Below are 16,044 nucleotides of genomic sequence, written 5' to 3' on the forward strand. Positions count from 1 at the left end.
TCAAATATTTTTTGAAAAAGCTGTTGCGCAGCAACTCACTGCCTTCCTGAAGACAAATATTTTAAAATATTTGTATTTATTTATTTATTTTCATTTCACCTTTATTTAACCAGGTAGGCAAGTTGAGAACAAGTTCTCATTTACAATTGTGACCTGGCCAGGATAAAGCAAAGCAGTTTGACACATACAACGACACAGAGTTACACATGGAGTAAAACAAACATACAGTCAATAATACAATATAAACAAGTCTATATACGATGTGAGCAAATGAGGTGAGATAAGGGAGGTAAAGGCAAAAAAAGGCCATGGTGGCAAAGTAATACAATATAGCAAGTAAAACAATGGAATGGTAGATTTGCAATGGAAGAATGTGCAAAGTAGAAATAAAAATAATGTGGTGCAAAGAGCAAAATAAATAAATTAAATACAGTAGGGAAAGAGGTAGTTGTTTGGGGTAAAATATAGGTGGGCTATGTACAGGTGCAGTAATCTGTGAGCTGCTCTGACAGTTGGTGCTTAAAGCTAGTGAGGGAGATAAGTGTTTCCAGTTTCAGAGATTTCTGTAGTTTGTTCCAGTCATAGGCAGCAGAGAACTGGAAGGAAAGGCGGCCGAAGAAAGAATTGGTTTTGGGGGTGACTAGAGAGATATACCTGCTGGAGCGTGTGCTACAGGTGGGAGATGCTATGGTGACCAGCGAGCTGAGATAGGGGGGGACTTTACCTAGCAGGGTCTTGTAGATGACATGGAGCCAGTGGGTTTGGCGACGAGTATGAAGCGAGGGCCAGCCAACGAGAGCGTACAGGTCGCAATGGTGGGTAGCATATGGTGCTTTGGTGACAAAACGGATTGCACTGTGATAGACTGCATCCAATTTGTTGAGTAGGGTATTGGAGGCTATTTTGTAAATGACATCACCAAAGTCGAGGATTGGTAGGATGGTCAGTATTACAAGGGTTTGTTTGGGATGCTTTGTTGCGAAATAGGAAGCCAATTCTAGATTTAACTTTGGATTGGAGATATTCAATATGGGTCTGGAAGGAGAGTTTACAGTCTAACCAGACACCTAAGTATTTGTAGTAGTCCACGTATTCTAAGTCAGAGCCGTCCAGAGTAGTGATGTTGGACAGGCGGGCAGGTGCGGGTAGCAATTGGTTGAAGAGCATGCATTTAGTTTTACTTGTATTTAAGAGCAATTGGAGGCCACGGAAGGAGAGTTGTATGGCATTGAAGCTCACCTGGAGGGTTGTTAACACAGTGTCCAAAGAAGGGCCAGAAGTATACAGAATGGTGTCGTCTGCATAGAGGTGGATCAGAGACTCACCAGCAGCAAGAGCGACCTCATTGATGTATACAGAGAAGAGAGTCGGTCCAAGAATTGAACCCTGTGGCATCCCCATAGAGACTGCCAGAGGTCCGTACAGCAGACCCTCCGATTTGACACACTGAACTCTATCAGAGAAGTAGTTGGTGAACCAGGCGAGGCAATCATTTGAGAAACCAAGGCTGTCGAGTCTGCCGATGAGGATGTGGTGATTGACAGAGTCGAAAGCCTTGGCCAGATCAATGAACACGGCTGCACAGTAATGTTTCTTATCGATGGCGGTTATGATATCATTTAGAACCTTGATCGTGGCTGAGCTGCACCCATGACCAGCTCTGAAACCAGATTGCATAGCAGAGAAGGTATGGTGAGATTCGAAATGGTCGCTAATCTGTTTGTTGACTTGGCTTTCGAAGACCTTAGAAAGACATGGTAGGATAGATATAGGTCTGTAGCAGTTTGGGTCAAGAGTGTCCCCCCTTGTTTTTAGAGAGGTGGATTTTTAAAAGTAGAAGTTCTTTGAAGAGGGGGATGACTGCAGCTGCTTTCCAATCTTTGGGAATCTCAGACGACACGAAAGAGAGGTTGAACAGGCTAGTAATAGGGGTGGCAACAATTTTGGCAGATAATTTTAGAAAGAAAGGGTCCAGATTGTCTAGCCCGGCTGATTTGTAGGGGTCCAGATTTTGCAGCTCTTTCAGAACATCAGCTGAACAGATTTGGGAGAAGGAGAAATGGGGAAGGCTTGGGCGAGTTGCTGTGGGGGGTGCAGTGCTGTTGACCGGGGTAGGAGTAGCCAGGTGGAAAGCATGGCCAGCCGTAGAAAAATGCTTATTGAAATTCTAAATTATGGTGGATTTATCAGTGGTGACAGTGTTTCCTATCTTCAGTGCAGTGGGCAGCTGGGAGGAGGTGTTCTTATTCTCCATGGACTTTACAGTGTCCCAGAACTTTTTTGAGTTAGTGTTGCAGGAAGCAAATTTCTGCTTGAAAAAGCTAGCCTTGGCTTTTCATTACGGATGCAGGCAATGAGGCAGTGATCGTTGAGATCTTGGTTGAAGACAGCAGAGGTGTATTTAGAGGGCATGTTGGTTAGGATGATATCTATCAGGGTGCCCATGTTTAACGTTTTGGGGGAGGTAGCCTCCGATTTGACAAGGGTGAAAGAGGAGGTACCTGGTAGGTTCATTGATAATTTGTGTGAGATTGAGGGCATCAAGTTTAGATTGTAGGATGGCTGGGGTTAAGCATGTTCCAGTTTAGGTCGCCTAGCAGCACGAGCTCTGAAGATAGATGGGGGGCAATCAGTTCACATATGGTGTCCAGAGCACAGCTGGGGGCAGAGGGTGGTCTATAGCAGGCTGCAACGGTGAGAGACTTGTTTTTAGAGAGGTGGATTTTTAAAAGTAGAAGTTCAAATTGTTTGGGTACAGACCTGGATAGTAGGACAGAACTCTGCAGGCTATCTTTGCAGTAGATTGCAACACCGCCCCCTTTGGCAGTTCTATCTTGTCTGAAAATGTTGTAGTTTGGAATTAAAATTTCCAAATTTTTGGTAGTCTTCCTAAGCCAGGATTCAGACACAGTGAGAACATCCGGGTTAGCAGAGTGTGCTAAAGCAGTGAATAGAACAAACTTAGGGAGGAGGCTTCTAATCCACCTGCCGGCCGTCCACTTCCGGGTTCCGAACATTAACATGCATGAATTGTGCCGCTCATTCCTCACCCCAATTTCTGCTAGAGCGCAGCCCGATCGCTGAGTGTATTTTCCCTTCACGGGCCAGCTCGGGCTTTCAGACCGTTGTTTTTAGGCTATTATGGTTACAGAAGCCGTCAAAAGAGAGCGCCTGGGGAATAGGAGTGGAGCTAGGCACTGTAGGGCCTGGATTCACCTCTACATTGCCAGAGGAACAGAGGAGGAGTAGAATAAGGGTGCAGCTAAAAGCAATGCAGTGGGCATTGGTCGTCTAGAACGTCTGGAACAGAGAGTAAAAGGAGGTTTCTGGGGGCGATAAAATAGCATCAAGGTATAATGTACAGACAAAGGTATGGTAGGATGTGAATACAGTGGAGGTAAACCTAGGTATCGTTCTGATGAAGAGAGAGGATATTGTCTCTAGAAACATCATTGAAATCCGGGTTCTTCCTTGGGGCTTCACTAGGAGATGTCATTGCATGTGTGGGTGGTGGAACTAATAGGTTGGATAAGGTATAGTGAGCAGGACTAGAGGCTCTACAGTGAAATAAGCCAATAAACACTAACCAGAACAGCAATGGACAAGGCATATTGACATTAAGGAGAGGCATGCTTAGTCGAGTGATCAAAAGAGTCCGGAGAGTGGAGAGGTTGGTTGGGGGTCACGGCGATTTAGACAGCTAGCCAGGCCATCGGTTGCAAGCTAGCATAGGATGGACGTCTGTTGTTCTTCAGTGGGCCCTCTGCCAAGTTAGCCGGCCATTAGCCTGGATAAGAGCCTGCCAAATGACTTAAATGTAAATGTAAATGTTATTAGCCACCTCTTGCGTTCCGTCAATAGATTAGTGGGGTTCCGTGTGGTAGAGGGGATTAATCCAAATCACACAACAACAACAAAAATAAAAACAATAGATATAGTTAGAGGCCCAAGAAGAAGAAAAAAATAATAATAAATAAAAATAAATAAATTGTCCGATTGTCTATTCAGATAGCAGCCAATAAGACAGCTAACGGTTAGCAGACTGCAGATGGGCGTTCAGGTAATGTTGCGATGGAGGAGCCAGCCGGATAACTCCTTCGGGTAGATAACGTCGGCAGTCCATTTGTGATGGCCCGGTGGGGCTCCGTGTAGGCAGTAAAACGGGTCCGGATAGGTGACTGCAGCCCAGGAGTGATTGATGGAACTCTTCAGCTGGCTAGCCCCGGAATAATTTATGTTTGCTCCAGAATCGACGAAAGCTTTAACTAGCTTCTGATTAGCTTCTGGATTAGCTTCTGGTAATGTAATGTATAATGTATAATAATGTATAAAAAGTGCTTCAGTCTGGTTTTAGACCCCATCGTTGCACTGAGACTGCACTTGTGAAGGTGGTAAATTTCCTTTTAATGGCACCAGACCAAGGCTCTGCATCTGTCCTCGTGCTCTTAGACCTTAGTGCTGCTTTTGATACCATCGATCACCACATTTTTTTTGAGAAATTGGAAACCCAAATTGGTCTACACGGACAAGTTCTGGCCTGGTTTAGATCGTATCTGTCGGAAATATATCAGTTTGTCTCTGTGAATGGTTTGTCCTCTGAGAAATCAAACTGTAAATTTCGGTGTTCCTCAGGGTTCTGTTTTAGGACCACTATGGTTTTCACTATATATTTACCTCTTAGGGATGAAATTTGAAAACATTATGTTAACTTTCACTGCTATGCGGATTACACACAGCTGTACATTTCAATGAAACATGGTGAAGCCCCAAAATTGCCCTTGCTAGAAGCATGTGTTTCAGACATAAGGAAGTGGATGGCTGCAAACGTTCTACTTTTAAACTCGGACAAAACAGAGATGCTTGTTCTAGGTCCCTAGAAAGAAAGAGGACTTCTGTTGAATCTGACAATTAATCTTAATGGCTGTACAGTCGTCTCAAATAAAACTGTGAAGGACCTTGGCGTTACTCTGGACCCTGATCTCTCTTTTGATGAACATATCAAGACCATTTCTAGGACAGCTTTTTTTCAATCTACGTAACATTGCAAAAATCAGAAAAGTTCTGTCCAAAAATGATGCAGAAAAAATTAATCCATGCTTTTTTACTTCTAGGTTAGACTACTGCAATGCTTTACTTTCCGGCTGTCACGCCCTGGTCGAAATATATTATGTTTATTCTTCATTTATTCGGTCAGGCCAGGGTGTGACATGGGTTATTGTGGTGTGTTTTTGTCTTGGGGTTTTGTGGGGTGTCTAGCGTAGTCTATGGCTGCCTGATGCGGTTCTCAATCAGAGTCAGGTGATTATCGTTGTCTCTGATTGGGAACCATATTTAGGCAGCCATATTCTTTGAGTGTTTCGTGGGTGATTGTTCCTGTCTCTGTGTTTAGTTTCACTAGATAGGCTGTATAGTTTTTTCACATTTCCGTCTGTTGTTTTTGTACATTTTTCCATCATTAAACATGAGTAACCACCACGCTGCATTTTGGTCCGCCCCTTCTTCAACAGAGGAAAGTCGTTACACCGGCTACCCGGAAAAAGCACTAAAAAAATAAACTTCAGTTAGTGCTAAATACGGCTGCTAGAATCCTGACTAGAACCCAAAAATGTATCATATTACTCCAGGGCTAGCCTCCCTACATTGGCTTCCTGTCAAGGCAAGGGCTGATTTCAAGGTTTTACTGCTAGCCTACAAAGCATTACATGGGCTTGCTCCTACCTATCTCTCTGATTTGGTCATGCCGTGCATACCTACACGTACGCTACGGTCACAAGACGCAGGCCTCCTAATTGTCCCTAGAATTTCAAATTTCTCCTATAGAGCTCCTTTTTTATGAAATGGTCTACCTACCCATGTGAGAGATGCAGACTCGGTCTCAACCTTTAAGTCTCTACTGAAGACTTATCTCTTCAGTGGGTCATATGATTGAGAGTAGTCTGGCCCAGGAGTGTGAAGGTGAACGGAAAGGCGCTGGAGCAACGAACCGCCCTTGCTGTCTCTGCCTGGCCGGTTCCCCTCTTTCCACTGGGATTCTCTGCATCTAACCCTATTACAGGGGATGACTCACTAGCTTACTGGTGCTCTTTCATGCCATCCCTAGGAGGGGTGCGTCACTTCAGTGGGTTGAGTCACTGATGTGATCTTCCTGTCTGGGTTGGCGCCCCCCTTGGGTTGTGCCGTGGCGGAGATCTTTGTGGGCTATTGGTGGTTGAAGATATCCCTCTAGTGGTGTGGGGGCTGTGCTTTGGAAAAGTGGGTGTGGTTATATCCTTCCTGTTTGGCCCTGTCCGGGGATATCATCGGATGGGGCCACAGTGTCTCCTGACCCCTCCTGCCTCAGCCTCCAGTATTTATGCTGCAGTAGTTTATGTGTCGGGGGGCTAGGGTCAGTTTGTTATATCTGGAGTACTTCTCCTGTCTTTTCCGGTGTCCTGTGTGAATTTAAGGATGCTCTCTCTGATTCTCCCTTTCTCTCTTTCTTTCTCTCTCTCGGAGGACCTGAGCCCTAGGACCATACCTCAGGACTACCTGACATGATGACTCCTTGCTGTGCCCAGTCCACCTGGCTGTGCTGCTGCTTCAGTTTCAACTGTTCTGCCTGCGGCTATGGAATCCTGACCTGTTCACCTGACGTGCTACCTGTCCCAGACCTGCTGTTTTCAACTCTCTAGAGACAGCAGGAGTGGTAGAGATACTCTTAATGATCGGCTATGAAAAGCTATGAATGATCGGCTATGAAAAGCCAACTGACATTTACTCCCAAGGTGCTGACTTGCTGCACCTTCGACAACTACTGTGATTATTATTATTTGACCATACTGGTAATTCATGAACATTTGAACATCTTGGCCATGTTCTGTTATAATCTCCACCCGGCACAGCCAGAAGAGGACTGGCCACCCCTCATAGCCTGGTTCCTCTCTAGGTTTCTTCCTAGGTTTTGGCCTTTCTAGGGAGTTTTTCCTAGCCACCGTGCTTCTACACCTACATTTCTTGCTGTTTGGGGTTTCAGGCTGGATTTCTGAGATATCAGCTGATGTACGAAGGGCTATATAAATACATTTGATTTGATTTGATTGGAAAGAGAGTGACCTCAAAACAAATTGGAATGGTTTGTCCTCGGGGTTTTGCCTGCTAAATAAGTTATACTCACAGACATGATTCAAACAAGTTTTAGAAACTTTTGAGTGTTTTCTATGCTAATAATATGCATATCTTATCTTCTGGGGATGAGTAGCAGGCAGTTGAATTTGGGCATGCATTTCATCCGGACGTGAAAATACTGCCCCGTCACCAAGAGTTTAACCATCAATTATAGTGAATTTGTATTTGACTTTGAATAGCCTATTAATAGGGGATTTTTATATTTTCATAATAGACTGACACAATACCTTTAGCTTCAGAATATATCTCTCAGAGAGAGGGGGCGTCAACATTTTATTTAAATATGTTTTGTTGTGAAAACATGTTACTGTTGATATTCCTGAACAGATTTCATTTGATTTCCCAAAGTAAGCACTAGGAACAGGAACAGGGTTGGAGAGCGGCAAGAGCTCATGGCACACAGATTTTGGGCAGAATATGCCCTGTCGCTCCTCAAACAGTTGTTGATGCATGGAGTGAAATAACCAGAGTTGCCTATGTGGCATGATTGAAAAACAAACAAGTGGGAAAGCCTCCATTCGCTATTCGAGTGCATAGGCTATAATTTATTTCTAATTTCTAATTTATTTATGTATTTTTTCCCCTGCCCATTTGATAACGGGCCATTCTAAATCAAAACTAACTTTACATATTCGTAAAGACAAGTTTAAATGGAGAATTATCTTATTATCTTTGTCTTTTTTTGCTGAATTTACATATGAAATGAGTAAAACAGTATGTAAACTTGAATTAAGAGACTAGTGTCCCATTTAAGGTGGCCAGTGTTTCCAAGTCTATGTACATAGAGCAGCAGCTTCTAAGATTTGAGTAACCGGGTGGTGCTGACTATTTAGCAGTCTGATGGCTTTGAAATAGAAGCTGTTTTTCAGTCTCTCGGTTCCAGCTTTTATGCACCTGTACTGACCTCGCTTTCTTGATGGCCTAGGCCGTGGCTCGGGTGGTTGATGTCCTTGATGATCTTTTTGGCCTTCCTGGGACATCGGGTGCTGTAGGTGTCATGGAGGGCAGGCAGCGTGCTCCTGGTGATGCATAGGGCAGACCTCACCACCCTCTGGAGGTCTGCCCTTGCGGGCGGTGCAGTTGCCGTACCAGGGGGTGATACAGACCGACAGGATGTTTGCACATCTGTAAAAGTTTGGCCAAATATCTTCAACTTCCTTATGCGCTGTTCCACCTTCTTCACCACACTGTCTGTGTTGGTGGAACATTTCAGATTGTCAGTGATGTGTGCTCCGAGGAACTTGAAGCTTTTCACCTTCTCCACTGTGGTCCCATCTATGTGAGCAGGGGCGTGCGTTCTCTGTTGTCTCCTGAAGTCCACGATCAGCTCCTTTGTTTTGTTGACATTGTTGATGTTATTTTCCTGGCTTTACTCTGCCAGGACCCTCACCTCCTTCTTGTAGGCTGTCTCGTCATTGTTGGTAATCAGGCCTACTACTGTTGTGTCATCTGTAACCTTGATGACTGACTTTGAGCCGTGTGTGTCCACGCAGTCATGGGGGAACAGGGAGTACAGGAGGGGGCTAAGCCCACCCTTGTGGGGCCCCTGTGTTGAGGATCAGCGTACTGGAAGTGTTGATTCCTACCTGCACCACCTGCGGACGGCATGTCAGAAAGTCCAGAACCCAGTTGCACAGGTTGGGGTTCAGACCCAGGGCCCTGATTTTAATGATGATCTTGGAGAGTACTATGGTGTTGAAGGCTGAGCTATAGTCAATGAACAGCATTCTAACATAGTTATTCCTCTTGTCCAAATGGGAGCGTGCAGGGTATTGTATTATCTGTGGAAATTTTGGGACGCTACGCAAATTGAAGTGGGTCTCGGGTGTCAGGTAAGGTGGAGGTGATTTGATCCTTAACTAGCCTTTCAAAGCAATTAGTCATGACAGAAGTGAGCTATGGGGCAATAGTCATTTAGTTCAGTTATCTTTGCTCTTGTTGGGTACAGCACCAATAGTGGACATCTTGTAGCAAGTGTGGACAGCAGACTGGGATAGGGAGGGATTGAATATGCCCATAAACCCTCCAGCCAGCTGGTCTGCGCATGCTCTGAGTACACAGCTAGGGATACTTTGCTCCGTTCATCTTTCCCTCTATCCTGACTAGTCTCCCAGTCCCTGCCACTGACAAACATCCCCACACCATGCTTCACAGTAGGGAGGGTGTCAGGTTTCAGCGACACAAAGAGTTCAATCTTTGTTTCATCAGACTGATGAGTGTCCATTAGGTGCCGTTTGGCAAACTCCAAGCGGGCTGTCATGTGCATTTTACTGAGAAGTAACTTTGTCACTCTACCACAAAGGCCTGATTGGTGGAGTGCTGCAGAGATGGTTGTCCTTCTGGAAGGTTCTCCCATCTCCACAGAGGATCTCTGGAGCTTTGCGAGAGTGACCATTGGGTTCTTGGTCAACTCCCTGACCACGGCCCATCTCCCTGATTGCTCTATTTGGCCGGGCGGCCAGCTCTAGGAAGAGTCTTGGTGGTTCCAAACTTCTTCCATTTAACCCTTTTGTGGTGTTCATGTTTTTGTTATTCACCCAATTTTCCCTGGGCTGATGGACCCGCAGCATTATTAGGTTTTTAACTTCTTGAATCTAGGGGGGCACTATTTTCATATTTGGAAAAATAACGTTCCCTAAGTAAATGGGCTATTTTGTCAGGACAAGATGCTAGAATATGCATATAATTGACAGCTTAGGATGGCCAACATTGTATGTGAGTATAACAGAACTGATATTGCAGGTGAAAGCCTGAGAAAAATCCTATCAGGAAGTGACTCTTATTTAGAAACCTCTGCATTCCTATGCGTCCCTATTGAGCAGTGAATGGGAAATCAACCAGATTCCTTTTTCTATGGCTTCCCTAATGTGTCTAGTGTCACAATACATAGGTTCAGGCTTTTATTTTGAAAAATGAGCCTGAACGTCAACATTGCGTCAGTGGTCAGCTGAAGTCTGTTTTGTGTGTAAAGGACAAATGCGGCCATTGTTTCTCTCTTCCCTACTAAGAAGCCACCAGTCCCGGTTGATATATTATCGAATAGATATTTGAAAAACACCTAGAGGATTGATTATGAACAACGTTTGCCATGTTTCTGTTGATACTATCGAGCTAATTTGGAATATTTTCCGGCGTTGTCGTGACCATAATTTCCGGTCGAATTCTCAGTCACGGAGTGATTTCGGCTACAAAAATAATATTTTTGGAAAAAAGGAACATTTGCTATCTAACTGGGAGTCTTGTGAGTGAAAACATTTGAAGCTCATCAAAGGTAAACAATTTCATTTGATTGCTTTTCTGATTTTCGTGACCAGGTTGCCTGCTGCTAGCTAGGCATAATGCTATGCTAGGTTATCGATAAACTTACACAAATGCTTGTCTTGCTTTGGCTGTAAAGCATATTTTCAAAATCTGAGATGACAGGGTGATTAACAAAAGGCTAAACTGTGTTTCAATATATTTCACTTGTGATTTCATGAATATGAATATTTTCTAGTAATATTTATGTCCGTTGCGTTATGGTAATTAGTGTCAGTTGATGATTACGCTCCCGGATCCGGAATGGTTAGTTACAAGAGACAATACAGCCCTAACCATTTATGTAAAAATGCTTAGTATTTAGATGTTGACTTATATCAATTATAAGCAATATAGACAGCATACATGGTTAATATTTGGATGGTGTCTGGGATGAACAGTTCAAAAGGACACTTTATGTCCTGCACATGAGTAACAACCATCCACGTCGACCTTGGTTGCATCCTTATCACATTGGCAGCCATGCGGGGAGGCTCGTTCCTTGGGCAAGAACACCATTCAATTAAAAAAAAATTGACATCCATATTTCTCTTCCTGCAGGGTGCTGATGAGCTGGTTGCTGACGGGCTGGCTGATGGTTAATCTCATCCTCTTCTTCGAACTCACTGTCAGGCTCCGAATTGATAGAGACATGATCCTCATATTCTGAAAATTCTTCATCTTCCAAAGTGGAAGATGTTCCTTCCACACTAGCTTCTCTCTCTGCAAAAATTATGTCTAAGGACCTTTGAGCACAGATTATTTTTGCCATACAGATTGATTGTGGTAAGGAGCCACACATGCAAAGTTATTTATTCATGCACACACATGCTGAGGTAGTGTGGTAAAATACTGATTTTTTTTTTTACAATGTTTCTAAATATTGTGCAGGTTGGAACAACAGGCGGAGGAGAAAAACAGAGTGAAGGCACACAGCAAACCTTTTGGTTAAATGTTTTACTTGTTTTCACCTACACACACACTTTCCCATGCTTTGTTTTTTACCCTTGGGCCAATGGACCCAAACACTACATACTGTATGTAATATAAATGTGTAGGGGGTGCACAGTGTGCACTCAATCAAATTGTTTTTATTTTCTTCACAAAAAATGAGCTAAGGCCAATGAGTCTCAGGTTTAATTTTTATTTATTTAAGTAAATATCAAAAATGGGTCCCACAGACCAGAACTATAAGGGCACAAGATCCAGACACAGGAGGCAGATGGTTAGAGTCCAAGATGTTTGTTAACAATCCAAAAGGGGTAGGCAAGAGAATGGTCATGGACAGGCAAAAGGTCAAAACCAGTTCAGAGTTCCAGAGGTACAGAATGGGAGGCAGGTTCAATGTCAGGGCAGGCAGAACGGTCAAGCAGGCAGGAATGGAGTCCAGAAAAAACAAGCAAAGGTCAGGAGGACTAGTAAAACAGAATAGAAAAGCAGGAGCATGGGGAAAACACGGTGATTGACTTGTACATACAAGACGAACTGGCACAGAGAGACAGGAAACACAGGGATAGGGCGTTACAGTACCCCCTCTCTCTCCACCTGGCGTCCTACATGGGCGCATACCTGGCTGACTGGGGTGTCGGCAGTAAAAATCTGCAAAAAGAGCTGGGTCCAGGATGTCTTTAGCCAGAGCCCAGCACCTCTCCTCCAGGCCATAACCCTCCTAGTCAACCAGATGCTGGAAACCCCTGCCCCGTGGTCGAACCCTCAGGAGGCGTCTCACCGTAACCGCTGGCTGGCCATCGATGACACGGGGGGGGGGTGCCTAGAAGCAGAAGACAGACAGTGAGACAAGGGTTTAATCCTGTAAACATGAAAAGTAGGGTGAACACGGAGGGTACAGCAACAGCAGATGGAAAGCAGTGGGACTAATGACTCTAGAAATGGGGAAAGGACCAATGAAATTGGGGGAAAGTTAAAGGGATTCTACCCAGCGGGGTAGGTCCCGAGGGGACAGCCCTCTGCCCAACCTGATAGTGAGGAACCAGAGTCCAGTGGCAGTCCGCTTGTCGATGATACCTGGAGGTGGTCTTGAGAGGTGGTCTAGCTCTTTTCCAGGTACGCCGACAGCGGCGGACGAACATCTGGGATGAAGGTACGTTGACCTCAACTTCTTGCTCTGGGAAAAGCGGGGGCTGATACCCCATTCATCATTCAAAATTGTATAGTGTTGTAGCCAAGCAAGGGAGAGTGTTCCTGGCATTTTCCACCCAGACCAGTTGCTGACTCTAGGTGGCAACCAGACACCGGAGTGCCGTCTCCATATCTTGATTGGCTCATGCCATCTGGCCTTTAGATTGGGGATGAAACCCAGAGAACAGGCTGGCTGACGACCCAATATGGGTGCAGAACGCCTTCCAGAATTGTGACAAGAACTGAGGACCCCGGGTTCAAGACAACGTCAACCGGGAGCCCATGGATATGGAAGACGTGCTGGGCCGTCTCCTTGGCTGAAGATAATTTAGGGAGAGGGATGAAATGGGCGGCCTTGGAGATTCTGTCCACGATCGTCAGGATGGTGGTGTTGCCATCTGACGAAGGAGGCCCAGCAACGAAATCCAGAGAAATATTAGACCAGGGGTGATGAGGGACAGGAAGTGGCTGTAGGGGGCGGAGCAAGATATTCCAGTTTCTTGTGGTCGGTCCAGACCAAAAAAAGATGTTCAGCTCCCTCCAGCCAGTGACTCCACTCCTCCATCTTGACCACCAGGAATTCTCGGTTACCCACGCAGTAGTTTCTTTCTGCAGAGCTGAGTTGTGGGGACAGGAAGGAACAGGGAGCTTTTGGTGGGACAGGATGGCCCCCACTCCAACATGAGAAGCATCCACCTCAACCACAAATTTACGGGACGGGTCCAGATGGATGAGGATGGGTGCTGTTGTGAACCTATGCTTCAGGTCCACAAAGGATGTTCATAGCTGGAAACCATGTAAACGGTACTTTGGGAGAGGTGAGTGCAGAGAAGGGGGCCGCCAGGGTGCTGTAACCCCGAAGGAAATGGCGGTAGAAGTTAGAAAAACCTAGGAAAAACCTAGGAAATGTTGCAACTGCACCCTGGACGTGGGTTGAGGCCAATCCACCACTGCTTTCACCTTTCCAGGATCCATCTGGACATTTCCCTCAGCAATGACATATCCCAGAAAGGAGATGGTAGAGTGGTGGAACTCACACTTCTCGGATTTTACGAACAATTGGTTCTCCAGGATGTGCTGAAGGACATGCTAACCTGCAGAACATGTTCTTGGGCAGACCGGGAAAATCCCAGGATGTCGTCAAGGTATACAAACACAACCTGGTTTAGTATGTCCCGGAGCAGATTGTTTACCAGGGCCTGGAAGACAGTTGATGAGTCCAAACGGCATAAGCTGGTACTCATAAGGTCCGCTGGTTGTGCTGAATGCTGTCTCCACTCATCTCCTTCGCGTATCCGAAACAGGTGGGAAGCATTTGAAGGTCCAGTTTGGAAAAGATTGTGGTGCCCTGGAGAGATTGAAAAGCTGAGGAAAGGAGTGGTAGGGGGTAATGATTCTTGATCGTTATGTCATTAACGCCCCGGTAATCAATGAACGGACGAAGAGTCTTGTCCTTCTTCTTCACAAAGAAAAACCCTGTACCTGCAGGAGATGCAGATTGACGGCCCCAGCAGCCAGAGATTCCTATGTTCTCCTCGATGGCCTTGGTCTCCTGGCCCAGATAGAGAATGTAACCTACCACAAGGTGGTGTGGTGACTGGGAGATCAATGGCACAATCATAAGGACGATGCGGGGGAAGAGAAGTAGCCTGTGTCTTGCTGAAAACCTCCAGTAGGTCGTGGTATTCTGTGGGGACGGTAGAGAAATCTCAGACTTGACTTAAGCCTGAAGAGGCTTTCTTGGGGAAGGCTGCGCTGATTTGAGGCAATGGGAATGGCAAAACGGACTACAACCCAGGTTGAACTTTTTTTTTTAAGCCAAGAAAATCCTAAAACAACTGGAACATGGGGAGACTCAATGAGAAGCAGCTGTATAGCCTTTCTGTTTGTCCAAAAGGGGTGAAACAGATCAGGGCGTGACGTGAACACTACACAAGAGTTAAGAATGATGGAGGCCACTGTGTTCTTGGGGACCTTCAATGCTGCAGAAATGTTTTGGTATTTTTCCCTAGATCTGTGCCTCGACACAGTCCAGTCTTGGAGCTCTACGGACAAATCCTTTGACTTCATGGCTTGGTTTTTGCTCTGACATGCACTGTCAACTGTGGGACCTTACATAGACAGGCCTTTCCAAATCATGTCCAATCAATTGAATTTTCCACAGGTGGACTCCAATCAAGTTGTAGAAACATCTCAAGGGTGATCAATGGAAACAAGATGCATCTGAGCTCAATTTCGAGTCTCATTGCAAAGGGTCTGAATACTTACGTAAATCAGGCATTTCTGATTAGATTTTTTTTCTAAATTCTAAAAACCAGCCCAAGCCACCTCGAGCCAGAATAGTTTTGAGTTGATTTCCCATAGCGTTCCAAATTTTTAGCTAAAAGTGTGATGGCACCAGCTCCCATGTTGCCTTTAATGCCCTTATCGGTGGTTAACTTAGGTTGTACCAGTACGTCAGATTAGCTCAATTGCCAATTTCTCAACCTCTGAGTATTACAGCAACACTTTGATTGAATAACAGAAACATTTTCATGACAAATTTCTATGGATGAAATGTATATAAATAACTGTTAAAAACATCCCAAACAAACAGCCCAAAAAAACAGCCCAAAACGTATATTTCTAATAATAAAATGTGACTATAAATGTGTAAAAATAACTGTTAAAAACATCAAAAACAGCCCAAAAAACAGCCCAAAACGTATATTTCTAATAATAAAATGTGACTATAAATGTGTAAAAATAACTGTTAAAAACATCAAAAACAGCCCAAAAAACAGCCCAAAACGTATATTTCTAATAATAAAATGTGACTATAAATGTGTAAAAATAACTGTTAAAAACATCAAAAACAGCCCAAAACGTATATTTCTAATAATAAATTGTGACTATAAATGTGTGAAAATTTTCTAAAATATGTTGGGGAAATAAATGGGGAAATAAAACCAATAACTTGTGTTACAAAAATGTAATTAAAGGAAAAGTCTTACTGCTTGACAGACTCTTTGCAATCATTACCGATTTAGGGTAAAAAAATATAACCCCAGTGGCGCTTTAAAGACAAAGTATAATAGTTTGCACTTTTAGGGTTAAAATACAGGCTCCCATTCCTACACACTCACACACACGCACGCCCCCTTGCACACACACACACACACACACACACACACACAGTCGTTTTGGTACGATAGCTTACAGCCAGGTCTTTGCCCAGCATGGCGAGGGGATAGAGGTACATAGCTTGGTTCTGTCCTTGGATAATAGGAGACATTGCTTGGGTGTTTCAGGGCACTGGGGAGCTGTATAATGAGGTATGGAATATGGATGAGATGATGGCTGTGTTTCTGTGTGAATGTTTTGCAGTTGGGGAGGTTGTGGTAGTCTGGTAATCAAATCCAGACGCTGAGTAGACTATAGTCCCTCCGGAGAGAGAAGGGCTGT

At 44.6% G+C, this 16,044-nt stretch overlaps 1 protein-coding gene across 4 annotated transcripts in view; it reads left to right on the forward strand.

The window, feature by feature from the left end:
• Window positions 1-15,782: 15,782 nt before the first annotated feature.
• LOC135559087 (EMILIN-3-like) overlaps window positions 15,783-16,044 on the forward strand; it is a 77,971-nt gene continuing 77,709 nt past the window's right edge. For all 4 annotated transcript variants that reach the window (XR_010458435.1, XM_064993453.1, XM_064993454.1 and 1 more), the window contains exon 1: window positions 15,783-15,914. Coding sequence is in view for 1 of the 4 variants with exons in the window: in XM_064993455.1 (XP_064849527.1) it covers window positions 15,910-15,914 (5 nt within the window). In the remaining 3 variants the exon portion in view is untranslated. The remainder of the gene's footprint in view (window positions 15,915-16,044) is intronic.

The sequence above is a fragment of the Oncorhynchus masou genome, chromosome 17 (genome assembly GCF_036934945.1).
Source record: "Oncorhynchus masou masou isolate Uvic2021 chromosome 17, UVic_Omas_1.1, whole genome shotgun sequence".
Classification (NCBI taxonomy): Eukaryota; Metazoa; Chordata; class Actinopteri; order Salmoniformes; family Salmonidae; genus Oncorhynchus; species Oncorhynchus masou.